Source organism: Anolis carolinensis, chromosome 5, assembly GCF_035594765.1.
Source record: "Anolis carolinensis isolate JA03-04 chromosome 5, rAnoCar3.1.pri, whole genome shotgun sequence".
Taxonomy (NCBI): Eukaryota; Metazoa; Chordata; class Lepidosauria; order Squamata; family Dactyloidae; genus Anolis; species Anolis carolinensis.
The window spans coordinates 11,859,724-11,887,273 of record NC_085845.1 but is presented as its reverse complement, the minus strand read 5'-3'; the positions used below and the strand labels follow the sequence as shown (position 1 = coordinate 11,887,273).

Genomic DNA, 27,550 nt, shown 5'->3' with positions numbered 1-27,550 from the left:
GGTCACTTGCAAGTAGAAGTATAACTATCAATTTTCCAAGGCCTCAGGATAAATTTGTTTATGGAACCACCATATGTAACCTTTTGATAATTCAGTTAAAGCACACTAATTTCATCAGTGGAATTTATGTATGTGTTCAACACTCAATTCAATGGGTCTATACTAACAGGGGTTGCTTTTATGTGTCTTCAAGTGGACTTATTTATGGTGAATGTATCCAAAGGTTTTATTGGCAGGATTTGTTCAGTGTAAGTTGGCCATTATCTTTCTTTGAGGATAAATAGACATTTAATGATTAATGGATTGCAAATGGTCTTGTTTTAATGAAATGTTTGTAATTTTTACACTCTAACATTTTATGACACTTTAATATGCTTATCTATTTAATTTCATGTTAACTTTTTAGTACAGATTTTTTTAAACTCCTACCTCTGCATTAGCTTTTTTTGTAAGTTGGCTTCAGTCCCATGATAGGAAAAAGGTTGTAGATAAAGTAAATACAATAAAGAAATAAAACATCATGTGTGTCTAAGCAGACACATGTTTAAGGTCAGGGTTTCGCTGCAATTCAAGAAGGATATGGACAAGCTGGAATGTATCCAGAGAAGGACAACTAAAATGATCAAAGGTTTGGAAACCGAGCCCTATGAGGAAGAGATGAGGGAACTGGGTGTGTTTAGCTTGGAGAAAAGAAGGTTGAGAGGGGCATGACTGCCATCTTTCAATATTTGACTGGATGCTACATTGAGGTGGGAGCAACTTTGTTTTCTGCTGTTCTGGAGACCAGGACAGGAGCAATGGATTCAAATTGCTGTATAAAAGATTCAGCCTAAATGTTAAGGAGAACTTCCTGATGGTAAGAGCTATTCCGCTGTGGAATAAGCTGATGCAGAGCATGATGGAGTCTCTTTCTCTAGAGCAGTGGTTCTCAACCTGTGGGTCCCCAGATGTTTTGGCTTTCAACTCCCAGAAATCCTAACAGCTGGTAAACTGGCTGGGATTTCTTGGAGTTGTAGGCCAAAACACCTGAGGACCCACAGGTTGAGAAATCTGCTTTTCCTACATAGCAGGGGGTTGGACTGGGTGGCCCTTGAGACCTCTTCCAATTCTATGATTCTATGAATCAAAATCCTTTAATAATTGCACCTACTGATAATATTTGGCAATGATTCATAGGCACAAACCGTCCGGTCAGCCTCACATCAATACCAGGCAAAATTCTGGAAAAGATCATTAAGGAAGTGGTCTGCAAACACTTAGAAACAAATGCGGTCATTGCTAATAGTCAACACGGATTTACCAAAAACAAGTCATGCCAGACTAATCTGATCTCTTTTTTCGATAGAGTTACGAGTTGGGTCGATACAGGGAATGCTGTGGATGTAGTGTACCTGGATTTCAGTAAGGCCTTCGACAAAGTCCCCCACGACCTTCTGGCAAACAAACTAGTAAAATGTGGGCTAGACAAAACTACGGTTAGGTGGATCTGTAATTGGCTAAGCGAACGAACCCAAAGGGTGCTCACCAATGCGTCATCTTCATCATGGAAAGAAGTGACAAGTGGAGTGCCGCAGGGCTCCGTCCTGGGCCCGGTTCTGTTCAACATCTTTATTAACGACTTAGACGAAGGGTTAGAAGGCACGATCATCAAGTTTGCAGACGACACAAAACTGGGAGGGATAGCTAACACTCCAGAAGACAGGAGCAGAATTTAAAACGATCTTGACAGACTAGAGAGATGGGCCAAAACTAACAAAATGAAGTTCAACAGGGACAAATGCAAGATACTTCACTTCGGCAGAAAAAATGGAAATCAAAGATACAGAATGGGGGACGCCTGGCTTGACAGCAGTGTGTGCGAAAAAGACCTTGGAGTCCTCGTGGACAACAAGTTAAACATGAGCCAACAATGTGGATGCGGCTGCTAAAAAAGCCAATGGGATTCTGGCCTGCATCAATAGGGGAATAGCGTCTAGATCCAGGGAAGTTATGCTCCCCCTCTATTCTGCCTTGGTCAGACCACACCTGGAATACTGCGTCCAATTTTGGGCACCGCAGTTGAAGGGAGATGTTGACAAGCTGGAGAGCGTCCAGAGGAGGGCGACTAAAATGATTAAGGGTCTGGAGAACAAGCCCTATGAGGAGCGGCTTAAAGAGCTGGGCATGTTTAGCCTGCAGAAGAGAAGGCTGAGAGGAGACATGATAGCCATGTACAAATATGTGAAGGGAAGTCATAGGGAAGAGGGAGCAAGCTTGTTTTCTGCTGCCCTGCAGACTAGGACACGGAACAATGGCTTCAAAATACAGGAAAGGAGATTCCACCTGAACATCAGGAAGAACTTCCTCACTGTGAGAGCTGTTCGACAGTGGAACTCTCTCCCCGGGGCTGTGGTGGAGGCTCCTTCCTTGGAGGCTTTTAAGCAGAGGCTGGATGGCCATCTGTTGGGGGTGCTTTGAATGCGATTTCCTGCTTCTTAGCAGGGGGTTGGACTAGATGGCCCATGTGGTCTCTTCCAACTCTACTATTCTATGATTCTATGATTCTATGATTCTATGAATGAATGTCATCTAGGACAGGAAATGGAGCAGCGTCCACTTACTCATAGAATGCTCTCTCTTGTCCTTCACCACAGAGAACTTCTTCAGTTGCTTGCACAAAATCGGGAAGATCAACAGGTTTGGCCCAAGGAAGTGAATAGATGCATAAATATTTTCTCAAGTCAGTCGCTGAGGTGCAGCACTGTTTAATCCTGTCATCGCTGTCTGGAAGCTTTTCACAGATTTTGGCTGTGTGTGCCAACACCTAGATCAAAAGATAAAGCAAGGAAGGGGTTGGTGCAGACCACCCACATTGCAGAATAATAGCAGTTCAACACCATTTTAACTGTTGCAAAATGAGAATTTATGTCTGTCAAGTTCTCAGTAGGGTGAGTTTTGTTTTTTAGACTATTCCTATTTAGAATTCACCCAATTTCTTTATATTTGGACTAGAAAGAATTTTAGAAAAAAATGAATGTGGGAACAATGGAAACAAACTGATCCCTTCGTGATGAAGGGTTTGTAGTCCTGAACTCTTCAAGTTGTTACAGCAAGCCTATAGTGAATCTATTATTGTATTTCCTTGTCAAGACATGTTTAGAGGTTGGTCGGTCTTCTAAAGAGTTTGCAGCAATGCAATGAAATGTAATAGACATAGACATCAGAGCAACAGTGGCAGAAAACTGGCAGAGTGAGTCTATCTGAATGTGGGCTAATGTTTATCTGAAAGTCTACAATGCAAAAATAAAGATAGCAAAAAAGAAACCTTTTTTTGGTTCCCACCATTGCATTCCATCCATCAGAGCTGTTTCAACTGGTCATCATTATCATAAATATTGTAAATAACTTTTAGGGGTGCCACCATATTTTGAGAATGGTTTTTGTTGTCTGAGGCTAAGAAAGAATGGCCCTATGAGTTTCCATGGCTGAAAATCCTAGTCCATCCCCCAAACCAGTACATCACACTGGCTCCTGCATACACTTTTATTCTTATTTCCCAATAGCACCTTGCTTATGGTGAAAGACAAGGTGCCATGGAGAAGCACCTGCCAGTAAGCATGATGGGCATAAAGGTAGAGGCATGTTCATACTTTTGGCTAGGGTTATTCATAGCACCCAGCCCATGAGGAATAAAGAAGGGTATTGGTACCATCATAGAGTAATTTGCTTTATACATACTGAAGAAAAACTTCTGCTTGAAGGCCTAATCAGTACTGAAAACTTTGGGTGAGGTTGACTGAACTGCTGTAACCAGTTTGTGGTAACACATTTTATTTTGGCTTGTATAAGGGAGGTTTGTGGGCCATATGCAATGGCTGCGTAAATGGAGTTCTGCGTGGAAAACATCTCCACATAAAGTTCACAGAAGAATGTATGAATGAGCATTGAACATTTATCAACATACGTTGCGCTTTGTTGATATTCAGTATATGAGTGTGTAGTAGTTTGAGAGTTGGACTAAGACTTCACAAAACCAGGGTTTGAATCTCCTCTCAGCCTTGGATCTGTCACAATCTCTCAACAACAGAGGAAGGCAATGACAAATCTCTTCTGAACAAATCTTGCCAAGAAACCATACGACAGGGTTCCCTTAGGGTCACCATAGGTTGGAAATGACTTGAAGGTACACAACAACAACAACAACAACAACAACAACAACAACAACAACAACAAAATGCTTGCAGAATATAATTCTGACAGTAGATGCTAACTCTATCCTGAAGCAGTCTTTATCTTGGCTATTCTTTTGCCAAGATCCTGGAAGCTTAGTATAAGGCTAGGGTTCCAGAGTTTCTAGTAAAGCACAGACACACATGCAACAATGACAAAGGTTGCTGTTCAAAACATTTCCCAGGTGCCAGTTGAGGAATATGTTTTGTTCTTGAACACTTGCCTCTTTCTGGATACAGTGCTCCTCCATTGAATCACAGCACTTGGAAAGCACTTCAGCAGAATCTTCAGCAAGAGATAAGACATCGTCAAAGGAAGCGGTGGGACTTCTCTGGGTAAACGTGATGAAATAGCTGGATGGGGCACATAGAATATAAAAGGGTTTAGATGGCTTTTGCTACACCAAAGCAACCTGCCTAATCTTTTAAAGCATTTTCTAGTACAGATGTTGGCAACAGTTGACCCTTCAGAGGTGGCTGGGCTGCAGCTCCCAACATCCATCAACATGGCCTATGTTGGCATGGTTAGCCTCTCTGAATCCCTCAGCAAGGGAGAGAAGACGGAATATAAAACAAAGTAAATAAATGCACAATAAAGTAGACTAGAGAGTTGTGCCTTAGTAACACAGCTAATGTAGTAGTGACACAGCAAGGTACTACTCAGGGCCCTTCCACACAGCCATAGAGCTCAGAATATCAAGGCAGACAATCCCACAATATCTGCTTTGAATTGGGTTATTTGAGTCCACACTGCCATATATTCCAGTTCAAAGCAGAAAATGTGGGATTTTCTTCAGCTGTGTGTAAGGGGCCTTATTCACTCAGCTAAGGTAGTTATATTATAAGGACTTTTTCTACACTGTAGAATTAACAGAATTTGACATCACTTTAACTGTCATGGGCCAATGCAATGCAATCCTGGGAATTGCAGTTTGGAAAGGCACTCAGCATTCTTTGGCAAAGAAGTCCAAAGACTTGTAAAATTACAAGTCTCTTGATTCGATAGCATCGACCCATGACAGTTAAAGTGGTGTCAAACTCCATTAATTCTACAGTGCAGGTGAACCCAAAGTAGCACAAATACAAATCAAGTCAATTTTAAAAATCAAAATCCTAGTCAAACAATATTTTCATTATTGAATGTTTCCTTAAACTAGGACCTTTCTGCACTGCCAAGAATTCAGAAGAAGTCATTTAAAAGTATACCCTTTGAAATGGTGGCAAAATCAGAATCAGCCCACAGATGTTTTAGTATGTTTTAACTATATTTATTTTTTAAACTGAAAGCTGCCTTGAGTCCCAATTTAAAGGTCTGAACTGCCATGAATGCATGACATTTCCATATTTGCTTTGTACCTCAGCTTTGTTTTATCTTTGCCAAACACGGCGTAGCGAGAACACGCTTTGTTGGATAGTTGCGTGAGTGCCCGGAGAGACGTTCTTTCCAGCCTCTGCAAAACAGAAGAGAAGCGTTCTCAGAGATTCAGACTGGTATGGGAAAACCCCATCCAGAAGGCTTAAAATGCTTAACAAAGGCTCATCAAATTTGCTCTCAGCCTTACATCAGACGAGATCTAAGGGATTTTTCAACCTCCCATCCACACTCCAGTGAAAGTTTATTTGCATCAATGGAGACTTTTAAGATCCTAGATGCAACGGGGAAGATCAATTTGAGGATAAGGCTGTTGCTGAACTAGACAACCATTTTTATGAGCTTTTAGGAAAAATTTCTAGGAGAAGGAGCACCAAACTTGTGTTGAGAAGAAAACACACTGACCTCTTTTAAGAAGCAGGCCACAGGATTCGCATCGGTACAACACTTTCCAACAATGGATAAGTAGGTTGTTGTAGAGGCCAGCAGCAATGGCAGTGGCGTATGGCTGTTGTCACTGGAATACTCATACAGGAACCTAAGAAGTGGGCCACAAAAGAATACATAAGGAGGAAACAAATGGGGCTGGTTTAGTCATTGTGATATTTACATGGCTGAATTCTTAGTGCTCGCTTCGGCAGCACATATACTAAAATTGGTATGATACAGTGAATTCTGCCACAATCAGTTTGGCCAAGGTAGCAACTTATGACATGCCTCTGGAAATTTTCATGCTGGGAATCAACATGAATGTCTTTGTGTTCTTCATGTGAAACTGTTATGCTTGAAGAACACTACTTACATAACTGTAAATGACCATAGACTACTTTGGGTCCCATACCCAACCACACAAAGTACGACTTAGCAGGCTCTCATAATCTTGTTTCTTACAGAATCTGATACAAATAGGTTGTTAAAAACACTGAACTATTTGAAAGGGACATAAAAGTCCAGGGTTTTCCATATGGATTTTCTGTATACTGTTCAGTTCACTAGGATGTATCTTTATAACCTACCTGTCCTCAATGTCTTGGGGATCTTTTTTGAAAGCCTCACAAATTTCATCAGAAGATGGTTCCATATAGGTGAAGAACTCCTTGGGTGGATGTTTCAAGGCTGCCAGACAAAGCTTTCGAGCCAAACCTTCCTCAGTACAACATGCAGCTGTCCCAGGATGCTTGGGGAAAGGTGAATTTGGATCACAGGATTTGGCTGAGAGAGTTGTAGACTGAAGATGATGGTATGGGCACAACAGAAAAGGAATGAGAGACATTCAGAAAGATAAAATAAGATAAAGAGCAGTTACATTTTGCTGAAATTCCATTGTCCCTGCAGGGATGGTTCAAGATATTTTGCTGCATATTTGTGGCTGTTAAATATTGTTATTTAATATTTAACAAGCTATTTTGACCCATGGTGATCCCATGAGTGAGAGACCTTGGAGTTCCTCTTCAACAGTCCTGCTCAGGTCTTCCAGACTCAGGGTTATGGCTTCCTTCTTTGAGTCTATCTATCTGGAATATGGTCTTTCTCTTTCCTGCTGCTTACCAAACATTATCGTATTTTCTATTGAGTTATCTTTTCTCATGATACAGCCAAAGTACGATAGTATCAGTTCAGGCTTGAGTTGCTCTGGGAACCATTGGTTTGTCTTTTCAAGCAGCCTTTGGAACTCTTCTCCAGCACCATATTTCAAATGAGTTGATTTTTTTCCCTATCAGATTTTTTTACTACCCAGCTTTCACAATACATAAAAATACATAAAAATGGGAAATACGATGACATGGAGGAGCCTAACTTTAGTATTCAGTGATATATCTTTACACTTGAGGATCTTTTCTTGTTCCTACATAGCTGCCCTTCCAAGTCCTAGTCTTTTTCTGATTTCTTGGCTGCAGTCTCAATTAGTGACTGTAGTCTCTGATTTATGACTGAGCCAAGGAATGAAAACCTCAAATTATTTCAATGTCATCATCGTTTACTGTAAAACTATATAAATAATCTGTGATCATTGTTTGTGTTTTCTTAATGTTCAACTGTAAACCTACATTTGCATTTTCTTCTTGACTTTTTACATTAATTGTTCCAAGTCTTTGCTAGTTTATGCTAGTAGTATGCTGTCATCTGCATATCTTAAATTGCTGCATATAGCTAAATGACAAAGTAATATTCCTTCCCTATCTCATGTCCTTAAATATACTCTAATGCTTGCAACATGATAGTAATTTACAACTGAATTACAGCTGAATGCACCATGATGATTACAGGTTTGCAGAGCTTTAAAAAATCCTTTGTGGAGTTGGTTGGTAATTATGGGAATGATATGATGGATTAGCTCAAAGGCTGGAAAATGAAGTGCCAAGAACTGAATGCTGTGCTCCAGATGAAGCCTGACTAATGCAAAATATATCATCCTCTTTAACTTGGAAACTATGGCTCTATTAATGCAGAATAAATTATTATTATTTGCCTTCTTTGCTGGCTCACGTTATGCTTATGTTGAACAATGATTTCAGGGGCCTTTTCATATGCACTGCTGCTAGGCCAAATCTTCTCCATCTTATACCTCTGCATTTGGTTTTGTGGACAGGATGTAAAATATTCCATTTGTCTCTGTTGGATATTATTATTTACAGTATATAACAAAACCTGGATTGGATTTACTTATGTTGTTGAATCAATGGTAGTGAAAGGAGCTTGGGGAATATACCTCAGTGTTGTAGCACTCAGGGTCGGCTCCTTCCACACAGCATTTCTCCGCAAGAGCAACAATCTCATTCACAATACTGGAGATTTCCTCAAATGTGGCACTGCAGTACTTTCTGCTGTTCAAGACAATTGTTCTGTGGAAAAAGCAGAAAGACATGTTATACTGCTACATGTTACACTGCCCTGATAAACTTGCCTTCCTATTTTGTGCCAAGGACTTCTTCAGTTTGCTTGGCTAAGGGTTTTGGAATAAAATTTGTTAGATTTCAGATTTAATAGATTTTGGATTCATAGTCCTCCCTGGGAGGATTAAGAAGCTTTTCTAGAGACCTTTTGAAAATTCTGCACTACTTTTGAGCATAGATTGGTACAGAATATGGAAACATTATCCTTTTACATTACAGATTTCAGAAAAAAAAAACATCCAGCATGGCCAGTTTCCATGCTGCCTGGGGGATTGTATGAGTTGTAGTCCATAAAGTCAATCTTACCAAGAACACTGCCAGTGTTATGCACTATATACTGATCTATAATTGCCCGGTGGTGCAGTGGGTTAAACCTTTGTGCCAGCAGGACTGATGACTTGAAGGTTGGGTTGCTGACCTGAAGGTTACCGGTTCGAATCCAACCCGGGGAGAGCGTGGATGAGCTCCCTCTATCAGCTCCAGCTCCACATGGAGACATGAGAGAAGCCTCCCCACAAGGATGGTAAAAACATCAAAACATCTGGGCATCCCATGGGCAACGTTCTTGCAGATGGCCAATTCTCTCAGAAGTGACTTGCAATTTCTCACATCTCTCCTGACACACACAAACTTAGAAAATTCACTATTGTATCGTAACACCCAAGATCCAGTCAGTAGTAGCTGAGAAAGTGATGTTCCAAAGATCTGAGTTTGCATCATGCTAAAGGATTAGGTAAAAAGTTAGTGCTGAAAACAGCAATGTAGAAAAACTAGAGCAATAGAGTTCAACACACAAAACATAGCAATGTCTCTTTCTTCTCCCTCCAAATTTGAGATCTCTACTTCATCTGAGTTTAACTTCAATGGTGATAATCCTTGGTGAAATCAGACATCCTCAAGAGTAATACATTGTTGTGAGCTGTTCCTGTTATAATCCAAAATATTTCGCTGACGTCTTGGGATGCATCTAATTTATGCATTTTGACACCACTTTAACTAACATTGCTCACTGCTATGGGATCATGGGAGTTACAGTTTTATAAGGTCTTTAACCTTCTCTGCCACACCAAATTACAAATGCAAGAATCTCATAGCATTGAGCCATAGCAGTTAAAGTGTGTCAAACTGCAATAATTTTTCAGTGTAGATGTGTCCTTGATCTTGACTAAGAAGTTAAAGGAGCCATGGTGGTGCAATGGGTTAAACCCTTGTTCCCGCTGAACTGCTGATCTGAAGGTTGGGTTGCTGACCTGAAGGTTGCTGGTTTGAATCTGTGAGATGGGGTGAGCTCCCATCTGTCAGCAATAGCTTGCGGGGACATGGGACAAGCTTCCCAGCAGGATGGTAAGACATCCTGGTGTCCCCTGGGCAACGTCTCTGTAGACGGCTAAGTCTCTCACACTAGAAATGACTTGCAGTATATTCTCAAGTCGCTTCTGGCACGATAAAAAGGTAGGAGGTTAAAGACCTATGTACCTCAGTGAGCAATGTAGGTGTGATCCTGGACATTACTTCTTTAACATACAATTTGGTACCTGAGGCAGAAATAACTTGTATAAAATAGGAATTTCTTCCTCAGAAAGAACATGCTTCAGGTACCATATTTATCACTGCAGTGTCCACGTTTGGTGACCAAAATGGTGACCAGCAAGGCTAAACATGGGACAATGAATCCGGATGGCATGGGTTCAATATACTTACATGCTACGGAACTTATCTTTTCCCAAGCTGTTGAACTCCTGACAGATTTTTTCCTTGAAGTAATCTCGTCCTGAAAAAACACAACCAGTAAGAATGCCAATTAATTAACATGCAAGTTATATTTCTGAGAGAGAGACAGGCAAAAATAATACGTTTTTGAATGTTTTAATGCAAAAAAGAGAGAGGGGGGAGTTTCAAAGGAACAAGCTTCCTTTTATGTCTTGAAGCTATTGAATTTTTTCGTTCTCATTTCAATTGGCTGATTTATTATAGCAGAAGCTAAAATTTCAGATTTCAGATGCTTCAAAGTCTACCTTAAGTCATGTTCCCAATTTTATTTTGTCAAAACTAGCATCAAATTGGGTGGATCCTGTATTGGCACAAATGTAGAAACCTGACCTTTTCTTTAAAATATGAATATTTTCATTATATAGACACCTAAGGCTACATGTTAAAAACATTGCCTTGTCTTGAAAAGACGTTATCTGAACAAACATAGCCCATCACCTTGACACATTCTCATTTTTTTAAAAAAAGGAACATATTGTTGTGATACCAATAGAAGTCTGTATCGATCTCCTAAAATGACTCACTGCCTTCAACCATGCTAGAAAATACTAACAACAAACACTAAACATGTATCTCCTTTTCAAGATACTTCCTACAAAAGCTCTTCAGTGACTTGGTTGCTGCTCCACAAAATAAGTTATCTCTTTTGAGAGGTTTAATATAAAGACAGCCAATTGCTTAAAAGAGCTCCAGGCAACTCAAATGGACTCAGGGACCCATTATCTGCTCTGAGGAGATTGCCCAAAATGTCAGAAATGGATCATTAGACAGAAAATAGCCGGAAGTCAATTGCTTGTTCTGAGGACAACAACAATAGGTGTTAAATAGTGTAGGTGAGACTTACAATGTATTTAAAAAGATGAATGGTTGCTCTTGGAAGTTTCCAATAAAGAGAATCCACTCTTCCTAGCTTGGAGGTTTTTGGATGACGTGCCTTCGGGACCCCTCCTGATTTACGGTGACCCTCTGAATTTTGTATTTCTTAGACAAGGAATACTCAGATTCTGGTTATACAATCAGTTCCACGTTTTGCATCTTGGTTCAGTTGTGCAACATTGTAATTCAACACAAAGATTGTGTAGCACAGTTAACGTGTAACTTCTCACACAGATATTACACAACCTTGATGTAAGATCTTGGCTAAAGCATGGTCTCATCTTTGTCAGCAAAGGGAGCTGGGAATAAACAGAGCTGAAATTTCTGAAGGGTTGTTTGTATTTTTCAAGGAGAATTCAAGTTTATTGGATTTTATTGCTTTCCCTGTTCCCTGCAAACTTGAGGGCTATTTGGGGTGAAACATAACACGTGATCAATCCAGTGTGAGATCCTGAAGTCCCTTGCATACATAACTTCTCAATAAGTTTGTGTCTTCAAGTCACCTGTTGACTTATGGTGACTTCATGAATTTCATAGGGTTTTCTTATACAAGGAATACTCAGAGAGGGCCTTATCAGTTTCTTGCTCTGAAATATAGCATACAGCACCTGGTATTTGTTGGCAGTCTCTCATCCATGTACTATTATCATTTCATGTCAAAAGCATTGCATAAATAGATAAGTTTAAAACTGATAAAATAAAGGGATCACAAGTTGATAAATAGATTTAGACCAAAAACAGGCAACAGCGACTGCATTGTCTGTAGCTTTAAACAGTTCTTCCTCTGTGCATGAGGCAGGGCATTGTGGGCAAGCATTGTGGTACAGAAGCTGAGTTGTTTGTTATGCTCCACAGTCACACAAGGTGGAGGATTCTTCTAGGTCATGCCATTTTGCCAGGTTGATCTGCCAAATCAGCTTCTGAGTCTGTTCAGGGACTTCCAAGTTGCTCATTCTTGGTTTGTCCCTGGGGGGGGGGGATCCAATTGGAATTGTCTGTTTAGCTGCCCAGAGGGATATTGTGGTTCTCATGAAACCTTTCCTTGATTTGACTGGGAGGAGGCTGATAGCTATGCAGTGGATGGCTTTCACAGTGTTCAACCTTATTTCTCTTGCAGTTGGCAGCAGCTTCCCATTATAATGGGAATGCCACCTAGATTATAGATTTGCCTCAGGAAAATCCTGCAAATCTCTTGGGAAGACAGGCGGACAAATGTCAGTGTGCTGGAAGAAGCAAAGACCACCAGCATTGAAGCAATGCTCCTACGCCATCAACTCCGCTGGACTGGCCACGTTGTCTGAATGCCCGATCACCATCTCCCAAAGCAGCTACTCTACTCTGAACTCAAGAACGGGAAATGTAATGTTGGTGGGCAGGAAAAGAGATTTAAAGATGGGCTTAAAGCCAACCTTAAAAACTGTGGCATAGACACTGAGAACTGGGAAGCCCTGGCCCTTGAGCGCTCTAACTGGAGGTCAGCTGTGACCAGCAGTGCTGCGGAGTTTGAAGAGGCACGAATGGAGGGCTTAAGGGAGAAACGTGCCAACAGGAAGGAGCGTCAAGCCAACCCTGACTGGGACTGCCTTCCATCTGGAAACCGATGTCCTCATTGCGGGAGAACATGCGGATCAAGAATAGGTCTCTTCAGTCACCTGTGGACACCCCCCCAAGACCCTATAACTGGAGGATCATCATCCTCGGCCTACGAGGGATCGCCTAAGTAAGTAAGTAAGTAAGTAAGTATAAAGTCTATCAACAGGTGTAGGTTTAAGACATCCAAGTATTAATCAGAGCAAACACTGCTTAATTTACAAGATCAAAAAGAATCTGCTGACTTTATCAAGCAAAATGTGGGCATTGCACAAAGTAAGAATACTGCCCTCCCATGAACATTTCTTTCAGTTCCTAAGTTTATAACATTACATGAACCTAAAGCTTTTGTTGAACCTAGCAGTTGAAATACAATATAGCTATCAAAAGAGAAGGTGCAGATAGTTGCCAAGAGAATATTAACATAACAAACAGAAGAGTTCCAGGTGTGACTGCTTTTCAGAATCTCATTCTCTGCAATACTGAAAAATCCGGGTCTAAAGGAGAAGAATCCTTACTAGGGGAGGTTTATATCCCAATTATATCCCTTGCAGCTATACCCCAGATTGCAAATCAATACTGTCACTTTTCTTTTCTCACATTATTTTTAAAAACTCTTCTTTGCCTACAAAGAGCCCAATGGCCTTCAAAACGTCAAGTGAGTCATTTTGAGGGCAAACACAGTCAATATTAAACCACAGATTTTAAATTTACATCCTGTGGCTATTGTATTTTAATCTCTGTTCCGTGTATTTTAGTAAGTGTATTATATAGAAATGTGTTTTAATATGTGCATTTTATCGAATGTATTTTATGTGTTCCAATGTGTCATGCTTTGCCTCTAGCTGTGAGTAATTATTATTATTAGTAGTGTAAGTATTAGTATTATTAGTCAACTAATTTTATAGTTAACTCAGACAGTTGAATTTTCTCCCCGCAAACAAAAACGTGCTGTACCTGGAAGTACCTGCAGAGGGCAGTGGTGTGCTGTACACTGTTGCAATGCAAAGTATTGGATTCCAGAAATTAGGAAGAGTGGTTCCTATGAAATAATATAATTTTCCCCTATTGTGAAACCACATGTGAAGATGTTGTGATTCAGGCGGTCACAATGTGTACCAAAGGACTTTTAATGAATAATCTAATCCTACAAAGTGGTATTGATTTAGTGGCAGAAGTGTCTGGGTTTGACTTCCGAAAAAGTAAGAGCAAAGGGAAAGCTGGAAGTAGGGTGGTGACCTTTACATTAGCTTTCATGCAACATGAGAAGTGTAAATTAAAATCAAGATTAAATTGGCAGATTATATTAGAGTACTCAGTAGTGTCCTGCTCTGCACCTCAATGCCGGGAGGTGGAAGAAGGAAAGTATTCTGCTCTTGAGCCTAATGTTTTAAACAGTATGGATTTTTTGTGAATGTCCAGGAAAAGACAAAGAGAAAAATAAAGATTTTAGGACAGATACTATGGTAGCTTTCTTAGGTTTAGATCCTCAACTCAAGTTCATGCTTTGCCTGTGAAAGAGTCAGCTCAATCCCTGGCATCTCTAAGTCAGACCTAAAAGATGGTGTAGATATTGAGGAACTGTGGGGATTCATAGTTTGATTTGGGCCATGTCCTAAGACTAAAGGTAAAGGTAAGGTTTCCCCTGATGTTAAGTCCAGTCATGCCCGACTCTGGGGATTGGTGCTCATCTCCATTTCTAAGCCGAAGAGCCGGCATTGTCCGTAGACACCTCCAAGGTCATGTGGCCGGCATGATTGCATGGAGCACTGTCACCTTCCCGCCAGAGTAGATCAATCCCACCTATTGATCTACTCACATTGGCATGTTTTCGAACTGCTTGCTTGGCAGAAGCTGGGGCTAACAGCGGGTGCTGTTAGTCCTAAGACTACATCTCCCATCACATTGAGCCATCACTGTGAAGGTCTAATGAGAACTGTAGTTCAGCAACGTCTGGAGATCTCTTGACTTGCTTAACCCTCTTAATCCTCCAAATCAAAAGATTTGTAGATCTACTCATGTACAGTGTGTGTTATTACACAGAAATATATATTGTTGGTGTGACAGGTGTTATAAAAGCATGATGGAAAATTCTACACAGTTTCAACACCAAAACTAGAATCCTAGATTTGGGAGAGTCCACAAAGGACATCCAGTCCAACTCCTGCCATCTAGGGATCTAATTTGGCTGGAAGTCTTCTCTGAAATGTATTTGCTGAATATACCTTTAAAAATGCTGCAGGTGAGTAGGCATAATCCCTAATACTGTTCTGCTGTCATCATTTGCGATAGAATCCAAAACTCGGAATCACTGCAGCAATCTTGGTCTTAGTTTACTTAAATTTCCATTATTCCATAGCAATGAGCCCTGGCAGTTAAAGTGGTGTCAAACTATATTAATTCTACATGCAGACTCTTCCTTAATGTCTCCTTTTTTATAATAGAACATAATGACTACAATTTGAAGCGGCCAGACCAGCTAAAATTTGCTTGGTCCTCCAGTGAAACTTTATGGTGTCCAGTGAAAGCACATTATAGAATAGCCTGGAGAAACCTAGAAAATCCCTAGAGAGGATATATTCTGTTGGATGTGGATAGCTGAAACCATGGGTTCAGTGGGTTCAGGAGATATACTATATTTTCTTAAAGGCTTGTACTTCCAATTCACCAGAAAATCCAACGATTTCTTTTTTCCGGAAGCCAGAATGTGCCCTTTGGACTTCTGCACGCCTGTTGCACACTTTCTCCATCCCAAGAAACATCTGGAACACCCCTCCATGTGCAGAAACATTTTTGCACGTTTTCCAGGGAGCCTTTTAATTGATCACATCAAGAAAATCCTATTAGAGGTTTAATAAAACACAACACCATTTCAACTGCCTCTCCAGAGTAAAGGAAGCATTAATTTCCATGTTATTTGGAGCATTCAGGCTCAGGGAAATGCTCTAGGGCTTAATGAGAGCGCAAGTGAGTGAGTGAGTGGGTGAGAGAAAACATGTTTTCAGCTTTAGAAGCCCAGAAAAAAAATGGGTTTGTCAAGTGACTTGAGAGGTCCTTTTACACTTACAATGGAGGCCTCTGAAGTGAAGTAAATTTAATCTTCATCTTAACCGAGATAAACGTTCTTGGCGCTTTTGTATCAACTAGAACAGCAGGTGGCAAATTACCTGGTTGTATTCCCATCAGATGTCACGGACTCTTGTGGAAAGGAGATGGGATGAGTATTAGCTCAACATAGTATCCTTCAGATATTTTCATTATAGTTCCCATCAGCCTTGGCCAGTAGGACCAATGGTGGAATGGTGGAAGCTGTAGTCCAAAGCAAATCCTTAGTTCTTACAGCTCCACTGGCTGCTGATTTATTTCCTGGCACAATTCAAAGTGCTTGTTACCACCTATAAAGTCCTATATAGCTCATGTCCAGGCTACCAATCCAAATGAACCTATGATGAACAAGAGAGGTCCTTCTCTCAGTCCCACCACCTTCACAGGGACACTTGGTGGGATCACAAGAATAGCCAGCATGTGAAGGAAGAAGGTCAGAAAAGCTAGAGTGCAGAATATGCTCAAATTTGCTAGGGAGAGGGTTTTTTTCTTGTTATGTCCATAGGTAAAGGTAAAGGTTTTCCCCTGACATTAAGTCTGGTCACATCCGACTCTGGGGGTTGGTGCTCATCTCCATTTCTAAGCCGAAGAGCCGGCATTGTCCATAGACACCTCCAAGGTCACGTGGCTGGTGTGACTGCATAGAGCACCATTACCTTCCCGCCAGAGCAGGGGACAGATAAAATAAATAACTATTCAATGCCTTCCTTGCTTTGGTTTTCTTTCAAAAGAGAAACAGTGTTGAACTCGAGGAAAATGGAGCCGATGATGCAGTAGTAGGGGAAATACAGCATAGAATAGGTAAAGAGATAGTACAGAAATACCTAGCTACTCTAAACGTATTCAAGTCTCCAGGTCTAGGTCAACTGCATCCAAAGGATGTTAAAAGAACTGGCAGAAATAAACTCAGAACTTTTAACAATAATCTTTGAAAATTCCTGGAGAACAAGTCCAAACAAGCTGGAAGAAGGCAATTGTCCCTATCTTCAAAAAAGGGAAAAAGAGAACCCAAACAATTTCAACCCCATCACCTTGACATCAATCTCAGGAAATATTCCAGAGCAAATAATTAAACCAGCAGTCTGTAAAAAGGCTGTTGGCTTAACACTGTAATCACTAAAAGTCAACATGGATTTCTCAAAAACAAGCTGGGTACATGAAGTGAATGCTGTGGATGTCCCATACCTGAATTCAGTCAAACCCTTAACAAGATTCCGCATGCTATTCTTGCAAACAAGCTAGGAACATTGTCACATTCCTAAAGTAACAAAATTACTTTTGATCTGTAACAGTTTTATTTATTTTGTGTCAAAAGCATTGCATGAACAAATAAGTTTAAAACTGATAAAATAAAGGGATCAGAAGCTGCTAAATAGTGTTAGACTAAAAATAAGCAACAAACTGAGTTTGGCTGGTGGGGACGAGGGACAGGGCCTTCTTGGTGGTGGCTCCTCGGCTGTGGAACTCCCTCCCCAGCAATATCCGGCAAACCCCATCCCTCCTGGGATTTAGAAGAAAACTAAAAACTTGGCTCTGCGCCCAGGCATTCAGCGAATAAGCTCATTGGCTGATGTAATCGGGTTGCAAATCTGTAATTGTAGCAGTACTGAATGACTGAGGATGGTGCAATATCGCTGCCTTGCAGCGTTTTAATTTTTGTATACTTTTTATCATGTTTTAATTGTTTTGTTTTATAGTATATTTGTTGCTGGCCCTCGTGGCAGAATGTAAGCCGCTCTGAGTCCCCTCGGGGAGAAGGACGGGGTATAAATGCATGTAATAAATAAATAAATAAAAATTTGTTCTGCTCCACAGTGGCACAAGGTGAATGATTCTTCTAGGTAGTGCCATTTTGCTAGCTTGTTTTTGATCTGCCAACTCTGCTTCTGAGTTTGTTCAGGGACTTCCAAGTTGCCTAGTCTTGGTTTACCCTCGTGGGGGGCATCCAATTGGAATTGTCTCATTTTGCTGCCCACAGGGATATTCTTGCTGTTGCTGGAGAAACATTTAGCGTAGTGGTCATTCCTTGATTTAAGTCTACTGAGAGGAGGTTGATAGCCATACAGTGGATGGCTTTCTCCGTGTTCAACCTTATTTCTCTCGCAATTGAAACAGTTGAAAACCAACTTACTAATGCTCTGAAAGATCTCTCCAGCTACTACAAAGAGAACCACTTGAAGCCGAATCCTGCCAAGACACAAGTTTGTGCTTTCCATCTACATAATTGTGAAGCCAACAGGAAACTGATGGTAACTTGGGAAGGCCAAGATTTTGAACACTGCACCCACCCTAAATATCTCGGTGTCACCTTAGACCGAATGTGAACATTTAGGAAACACTGTGTGAACACCAAGCACAAAGTAGCTGCTCGCAATAACATCCTGCAAAAACTTACTAATAGCGCATGGGGTGCAGACCCAAAATTAATAAGAACACCAGCGCATGCCTTGTCTTACTCAACTGCTGAGTATGCCTGCTCCGTCTAGCATAAATCTGTCCACATGAAGCACTGAATGAGATATATCGAATAATCACAGGATGTCTTAAACCTACACCTGTTGATAGACTCTATAAGCTAGCTGGCATTGCCCCCCCCCCCCCCCAATATGTGACGGGAAGGTGCTGCCAATCTCTAATAGTACTTCTTCCCCAAATTTCCAGAAAATGTTTGTATTATTTTGTTGAAAACAAAAGTTGGAAAAAAATGTTCTCTTCTCCAGGAATTGCAGGAATATAACATCTCTAGTCAGGATTAATGGATAAGACTGAGATAATTGTATAAAGTTTGTCTTTAGACTATGAGGCTCTTGATCACCTTCAATCAAAGGAAATAAAACCATCTGAAACTTATTTCATTTGATTTCTCATAACAACAAATATGTGTTTGAAAGGTTTTAAATCCTCACCTCTCTCTAGTGCATGGCTGCATGTCAGCACGAGCAGAAAAATGCTGATGATCACCACCTTCATTTTCCTTCTCCAATAATCACAATGTCATGAAGGAAACCTTGACTTTCTTGTAGCAGTCCGCTTCATGAAAGCATTAGAAGAGAACTTTCTAATGCTTATATGACCCAGTTTCGTGATTAATAAATGATTAATGGTGGCACAGGGGCCAGGGGCAGGTATCCTTGGCCTGGCGGAGATAAAAATGAAACACTTGTGACAGGCAAACAGACAATTGTTTGTGTTGATGGACCCCAAACCATGTTGAGTTTTAAATATTAACTCAGAATGCTCAGGGAAATCATATTGCCAGACCTCAAAGCATAGAAAACGCTGTAAGATCCCTTATTTTGTTCCAGTATGATATTATCCTGTCAGCGCTCTATACTGTAAATCTTGTTAGTCCAAATTTTAAAGTTGGGATTCCCTACCTTCTAACATTTCAAAGGTGAAAAGTAAGCAAATTCAGAACATGGGCAAGATGGCAAAATTACATACCCATATATACTCGAGTATAAGCCGACCCGAATATAAGCCGAAGCACCTAATTTTACCACAAAAAACTCAGATAATTTATTGACCCGAGTATAAGCCAAGGGTGGGAAATGAAGCAGCTATTGGTAAATTTCAAAATAAAAATTGACACCAATAAAATTACATTAATCGAGGCATCAGTAGGTTAAATAATGTATATATATGGATATAGATATACAGGTACATGGATCTATATGTATATAGGATTTGCAAAGACCTGTAAACATATGAGGGGAAAATTCATATATAAAATTAATGCATATAGATAGATAGATCCAGATATATAAGTACATACTAGGATTGCAAATGCATGCAGGGGGTTTGTAGGAGAGATTAACAAATATTTCAGGGGAAAATGCTTTTATAAGATTAATGGCTCTCTCTCTCTCTCTCTCTCTCTATATATATATATATATATATATATATATATATATACATACACACACAGTAGAGTCTCACTTATCCAAGCTAAATGGGCCAGCAGAAGCTTGGATAAGCGAATATCTTGGATAATAAGGAGGGATTAAGGAAAAGCCTATTAAACATCAAATTAGGGTATGATTTTACAAATCAAGCACCAAAACATCATGTTATACAACAAAATTGACAGAAAAAGTAGTTCAATAAGCAGTAATGTTATGTTGTAATTACTGTATTTACGAATTTAGCACCAAAATATCACGATATATTGAAAACATTGACTACAAAAATGGCTTGGATTATCCAGAAGCTTGGATAAGTGGGGCTTGGATAAGTGAGACTCTACTGTATATTCTTCCTGACTTGCAAGGGCGTCTTTCCCTTTTCAAAATATTCCCTTGGTTAAGAGTGAGGGAGGCTTTGGAAAACACACTGATAAGGGAGGGTAAGAGAGAAATATATCATATATTGTAAGCAATGGCCTACAGGTTCTGTTGCCCGGACTTGGCCTTGACCCCATTATAAGCCGAGGGAGACTTTTTCAGCTCAAAAAAGGACTGAAAAACTCGGCTTATCTTCTAGTATATACTGTAATTTTGGAAGCATACGCTAATGGTTCAACCACAATGTAGAATCAATTCAGTTTGACACCCTTTTAACTATCATGGCTCAATGCTATGGAATCCTGGGAGTTGTAGTTTGGTGAGGCAGCAGCACTCTTTCCCGAGAAGGCTAGAGACGTTACAAAACGATGGCTACCAGATCCCATAGGATTGAGCCATGGCAGTTAAAGGGGTGTTAAACTTCATTAACTCAATAGTGTAGATGCACCCACAGTCTACCTTTTTAGATGGGAATACATGAAGTTCACTTTGGGAGAGCCTCTTGTTTCCACCCCTATTATTCTTCCATTCATGTAGAATAGTGGATTTGATGGTTAGTTGAGACAGGGGCCCCTTCCACAGTTGAATAAAATCCCACATTATCTGCTTTGATCTGAAATATATGGCATTCTGGACTCAGATAACCCAGTTCAAAGTAGATATTGTGGGATTTTCTGCCATGATATTCTGGGTTATATGGCTGCGTGGAAGGGCCCAGGGATGCTCTAAAGAGGAACTGATGCCTCACCCACACTGCCATATGATGCGGTTTGAAGCTGCATTGTATGGTTAGTGTGGACTCATATAATGCAGGGTAACTGCATTGAACTGTATTTATGTGACTCCACACTGACCACTTTCTAACATATGGCAATGTAGACAAGGCGTGAAACTGATGTGTAAATGTGAGACATGTTTAAGCACACAAAGAGAAGGACAATTGGTAATCAAAGGATAGTTACGAATGGCTACTGATTATGTAATGCAAAACAACCAGTGCCAAATAGTCTAACAAGGCCAAGCTGGACCTGGACAATTTATAGCTCTACCAGGAAATCAATGGGCTGACACTGGAGCCCTATCTACATTGCCACATAAAGCAGTTGCAAATTGCATTATATGACAGTGTAGATGGGACCTGGGAGGTCTTTTTTTCAGATCTAGAGGTAGATCTAGATTAATCCTGCTCCACTAACTAAATCAGGTTTACTGTCTCTTCACCAACCAAAGGCCTGTCACATTGCAGAATTATAGTGTTATTATTCCACTTTAACTGCTATGGCTAAATCATGCATATGCACAAGGCTATTAGAAAATGTGGCAACCCTAGATTGCCCCTTCTATCATACTTTAGAGAATACACAAGATTCATGCGTGGATTCAAGAAACAATCAGTTGTATTAGTGTATTTTGGACTACTGATAGAAAGTAAGGTCCCTTCTACACTGCTATATAATCCAGATTATCAAATGAGATAATCTGCATTATCTGTTTGAACTGTATTATGAGTCTACATTGCTATATAATCCAGTTCAAAGCAGATACTCTGGATGTTAAATGGCATTGTGGAAGGGTTCTAAATTAATCACTTATTTGATACCAACTGTAATAATTCAATATAATTTCTCCCAGAGATTTTCTGTAACTGGATCTATAATTTACTTTTAGTATACTGTAGCAGTATCCGCCCCCCTGTTGCTTGATTATAGGGAAAATATACATTGCAGGTGTTTGCAAAAACAAAATTATAGTGATTGCTTATATAATTATTGTCATATAGGGAAGTCTTTATCAACACAACGAACCTGAAAAAATGGGATGGCCTTTTCTAAAAAATGGAAATGTGATTAGAGGGTCCTATTATTCGGATAGTCTTCTTTCTTCTGTCTTCTTTTGTTTGTCTGAAATTACCCAAAAATGCAAAACATCTGGGAACCCACAGATGTTTTGAAGGCCAAAACACCAATCTACACTGTAGACACAATGCAATTTGACACCACTTTAACTGGAATTACTCAATGCTATAGAAACCTGGGAATTTGGTGAGGCACCAATACAAGAGAGCAGTTTTTGGAAACCTGGTTTGGGACATCTATGTATGCATGTATGTATGTATGTACGTATACACACACACACACACACACACAGCAGATTCTCAATTAATCAGCAAAAAATGCAAGGGAATGCATTCACAAAACTGTAAAACTGTGTCTTTATTAGTTTTTAATTACTGTATTTCAATACCACTATTAAGTCAATTCAGAGTTTATGGAATGGTATAGTGTGGGGTATAGTATTCCTTATTGTTTTTATTAATAAATCTCAAGTAAACAAAAACTACATTTTTTGAGCATCCACCAATCCCCGTAGGTGCCGGTTAACTGGGAGTGAACAGTATATGCAGCTAAAATGAAACAGCAATAAATCTACAGGTCCAGCTGTAATCCTTAGATGCCATATGACATATGGAATACAAAAACACAGTGTAGATAAACCAGATGGAGATGCAAATGACAGAAAGATGTCTGAAATCCTTCAAAAAAGATTGGCTACTAAATGCTGAGAACAGCCTTGCTCTCTGTGTAAATATTCCAGGGACCATTAGGCTGTATTTTATCTGAATATATATCCTGAGTTATCGTCAAGTGTAATGAAAATAAGAGGCCAGTGACTGTGCTCTTTTGGACCATCTCAAAAACAGAAAGCAAGGAATCCTCTCTGCCTCAGTTGACCTGCATTTCATGAAAAATAAATTGATTCTCTCACCCCGATGTCTTTCCTTGAGGTGATTCATAGCTTTGGACTCTCTTGGACAATTGCTATTGTGAAAACACAGACTATGATACCAACACAATTCATGCCCAGACTAATCATTAGGTACAGTTATTTTGGACAGTAAATTGTTAGCTAGGATTGTATTTTACTCCCTGGTTCTGACTTGCGGGGGGGGGGGGGGGGAGATGCCTACATGCCATAATAGCTTGGTTGGTTTGGGTCTTATCCACCTTGACGTTGGCATGACTTTACTACCATTATCTAATGCTACTCAAGAGTGCCAGGCTCTAATGTTTGGAGATGTCTTCATTTTCTTGAAGTTGTCTCTAACACACATAATTGGGTTTAGCTAAAGCCATTGAGTATGCAAGACCTGAGCAGGACACTTGGTCATTGAGGTTCTTGGAGGCCTCTCATTCATAGGATTGCCATGGGCTGAAGTTGACTTGATGGCAAATTAAAAAAAATATCCATGTTACAACTCTGAACTTTAAAGAAGACATCCAAGGTGTTAAACCTTTTGGGGGATAGGGTTCAGCACCATGGGCAGCTCTTTTAAAATCCAAAGCTGTTTCCTCATCCCCTTACTTTGAAGATATCAAGTGCCCATTAAAAATAGAAGTATGATTACAACGGAAGAAAAAGGAAATAAAAAGTAGTGGAAGGAAGAAAAATGAGAAGAGGACGTACTCATTATATGAACTTTGGCTAGCAGCATACATTTATATAAGCTATGTTCCCAAAGTTATAATTTTCAAAGGTTGATGCCTATAAAACATAAATTAATATGAAGTTAAAGGAGTGACTTCTTCTGACCATTGAACGCTGGAGGATGGAAAATTATTTCCCCAGCTTTGGAGTTTAATAAGTCTTTTTTAAAGGCAGAAAGGATTCAACAAAGTTAACTCTTAGTTAAATTTCACATTGCAGAAAATACAATTTAAAGAAAAATGCGCAACAGAAATGTCAATGATTTTTCTAATATAAAATTAATACATAACTCAAACAACCAAATATGAGCCATCATGTCATATCTCCCCAGTGGCATTTGCTTTTCTCCCTCAGGTGTCAAAATGTCTTGGGATGGATTTGATACAATGGCATCATATCTCATTTTTCCATCTCAACATATTTGGCCACATTGTGTAACATGAGTGTTTCTCACACTTGCAGAGGAGAAGGCCTGCTGTTTCTTGTTTTGGGAGAGAAAGATTCATGACTTTAAGGAGTCATGGCATGTTCTATTAGACCAGACTTCTCTCCAAAACCACACACAAGAACTTCTGCAAATCATCCTTGAATTACATCCATATAGCCAGAGAAACTTAGATGCTGTAATCGGAGGAACCGTGTTGCAATGTTTCTGGTCATATCTCTCAGGCAGGTTCCAGATGGTGGTGCTTGGGGATGGCTGCTCCTCAAAAAAGGAGCTAAGGTTCCTGTCTATCTTCAGTCCTTTTAAATATGTACTAGGGGGATGCAAATCTCCATTTTAAAATCACAAATCATATGTAATTCGTAAGTTTTATATATACGAACAGATATTAAGAAACATGGGGGGAGGGGGAGTGCCCACATAAAAACTTAGGAATTAAAACTCACCCAGTACTTTTTTGTTTGAATTCTGTAATGCTTGGAAGTCAGTTTCACTTCCAGTGCAATTGAGGTGAAGCCAAAAAGACTGCCATTACTCTCTAAATTAAGGATAGGCTGCCTCTCATCATGAGAAGAAAGTAGCAGGGTGGGACAAGCTGAGAGAGCTGGGAAAGAGACTGAGAGAGCACAGAATTCTGGGAAATGTAGTTTGGGAAGGCAAAGTGCCCTATGGCAGAGAATTCAAAAGTCCCTGGCCTACATTTCCCAGAATTCTGCCCAGCATCAGAAAGCCCAATTAGGATAGGGGAGAGATTTCTCCCTCCTAGCAACAGCCAGAGTCCCACAAAATTGTTGAATCTGCAGAAAGGAGAATTGACTTGTACTTCAATACTAGTAAGTAAATCTGTGCTGGGCAGGGAAGAAATCCCTAAATTGAAGTTCTATTGGTTAAAGACATTCAATGAGATAGCTGTTGTGGCTTTTAAAAAATATTTCTGTCAAATATTTTTAAAATCCCCCAAATTAGTAGATGTATGAATATATATGAAAGATTGGGGGAATGATCCCGTGTTATCTTGTTGTCATTGTATAGAAAATTCAAGGAGACATCTCTTGTCGTTTTAGAAAAATATTGTTTGTAAAAACTTTGAAAACTCTCCAAAAATCCCTGAATGAATGAAACGTTTTGAAACTTGATGGACTGTGGTAAAAGTGTTCTATAACCATAGCAAGTTTCATGCTAATAGCTCTAACAATGAGTGAGAGATGTGCCCCTGAAGTTTCCCTATTGGAATAATTACTTGACAAAGGTAACAATAAAGTAGCTAACTCATTATAGTTACTATCCAGACCCCATCCAATTTCAGAAGCACTTTAGAAATTATTTCCACACCCCTCACCCCCTAATTTCGTAATGAGTATTGAAACATTTTTTTTCATTGATCGCACAGGCCTATGAAACTGCTGAGAGAGATCACCCATAGGTATGGGGTGTTATCAGTAGATGTGATGGTCAGGAGTGCTTACTATCAGCTTTGGCTGATCTGCCAGCTGTGCCCCTTCCTAGATTTGTAGAATCTTAAGATGGTACTGCATGAATTGCCAACCTCATGGTTGGGCTTCTGCAATGCACTTTGCATTGGGCTACCCTTGTACCTAGTTGGTTCAAAATACAGCAGCCAGATTGGTTAGAGGAACATCTAGGAGTGAGCACATCACACCTATCCTAAAGTCACTCCACTGACTGTGAATTAGTTTCTGGGCAAAGTATGAGGTGTTAGTTTTGACTTTTTACGCCCTACATGGTTTGGATCCAGGTCACCCACAGTCTGCCCTGAACACTGAGGTCCTCTGGGGTGCAGTTACTCCAACCAGCGAGAACTCAACTAGTAACCGTCACCCAGAGGACCTTTTCATCGGCCACCCCAGGGCTGTGGAATGACCTGCCAGTTGAGCTCCGACAGCTAGATCACCTGTCACAATTTAAGACACAAGTGAAGACCTATTTCTTCCGGCAGGCCTGCCTTGACAGGTTTAATGATAAACTTCTACTTTATGTCTAATTATGGTTTGTGTATTTTAATGTGTATTTTATGGAAATATGTTTTAACATCAATATGTGTATTCTATGGAGTATTTTTAAATGATTATGTGTTTTGATTATGTGTTTTAGCAATGTTGTAATCTTCCTCGACCTGTGAGGAGAGGTGGGGAAGAAATAAAACTATCATCATCTTCATAATCATCATCATCATCATCATCATCATCATCATCATCATCATCAGCATTATTGTAAATCAGAGTGCATCTACACTGTAGAATTAATATAGTTTGATGCCACTAACTCCATGGCTCAATGCTATGTAAACATGGGAGCTATACTTTGATTACACACCAGCACTATTTGACAGAAAAGACTGTAAAACTTCAGTTCCCATAGCATTGAGCCTCTACATTTTCAGTCATGTTAAACTACATTAATTCTATAGTGCAAATAGACATGGAAAATCTCTTTGTCTTCATTTTGCAGAGTCTGTCTAAATTCCACTTGTAATTCTTTCCTATCTTTTTAGTTTTTTCAGTTGCAAAATTTTATTTATGTTCTCACTGAAATTTACACTTTACTTAAATGCATGTTCTCCTTGCACATTTCTTTACAATAATGTCTGTACAACTTTTCCCAGTTGACTAAAGCATGCTTCCATGTATATTGATTTATAAATAAATCAAGTTGATTTATTTTCACCAAAATTGCTTGGCTGCTTTGCTTTGGGAACAAATTATTTTTAAATGTCTTCTTAGCCACCTGGATATGCAAACTTTCAAGATGAGGCACACATTTTGTTTGCAACATGTCTTAGGAGATGGAGGAAAAGTTGCTACTTTCAATATAGCTACCAAGTCCAGTGATTCCCCCCCCCCCATTCCTCAACAAAGTTGAACAGCTTCTTCTATAAACAGAACAGTTGAGGGTTGTTATATTTCATAACTCCTTATGAAAGACCTCACACCTGATTACGACCTCTTGAATATAGACAAAAATTGTTAGAGCTTTCCATTGCAAGAATTTTCCCCTGCTCTTGCATAATTATTTTTCTATTTCCTGGTATGTTACCAAGGCTAACCTTCTTTAAAAATCAGAATGGCTACTTGAGGCACACTTGAGAAGATCTGAAATAATGTTCTTATATATAACAAAAGGTATACATAATTAGGGTGCAGTTTAGTATACTGTTTTTAATTCATTTTACCTCGTAAGACCTCATTCATCTCCTTCAAAGTTGTGTCTCAATATGATAAATAACTATATTTAGGGATCATAGAATCATAGATTTAGAAGAGACCACATGGGCCATCCAATTCAATTCCCTGTCATTCAGGAAAAACACAATTAAAGTACAGTAGAGTTCCAGTTATCCGACATAAAGGGGAGAGCCCAATGTTTCAATGTCTATCAGTTTGATCTCACTTTATCCATCATGGCTCAATGTTGTGGGATTCTGGGAGTTGTAGTTTGGTGGGGCATTAGCAGCATTTGTTAAAGAAGGCTAAATAGCTTGTAAAACTACAACTCCCATAAAT

The 27,550-nt window shown here is 39.7% G+C and overlaps 1 protein-coding gene across 1 annotated transcript in view; it reads right to left on the bottom strand.

Moving 5' to 3' along the window:
• Positions 1–18,881, bottom strand: part of gc (GC vitamin D binding protein) — a 28,179-nt gene extending 9,298 nt beyond the window's left edge. Inside the window, exons 1-8 of the mRNA XM_008112176.3 lie at positions 18,722–18,881; positions 10,176–10,245; positions 8,291–8,423; positions 6,597–6,808; positions 5,986–6,118; positions 5,565–5,659; positions 4,433–4,562; positions 2,601–2,803 (exon numbers count right to left, since the gene is read on the bottom strand). Of these exons, the coding sequence (XP_008110383.1) occupies positions 2,601–2,803; positions 4,433–4,562; positions 5,565–5,659; positions 5,986–6,118; positions 6,597–6,808; positions 8,291–8,423; positions 10,176–10,245; positions 18,722–18,785 (1,040 nt within the window). The 5' untranslated portion in view covers positions 18,786–18,881. The remainder of the gene's footprint in view (positions 1–2,600; positions 2,804–4,432; positions 4,563–5,564; positions 5,660–5,985; positions 6,119–6,596; positions 6,809–8,290; positions 8,424–10,175; positions 10,246–18,721) is intronic.
• Positions 18,882–27,550: the final 8,669 nt, after the last annotated feature.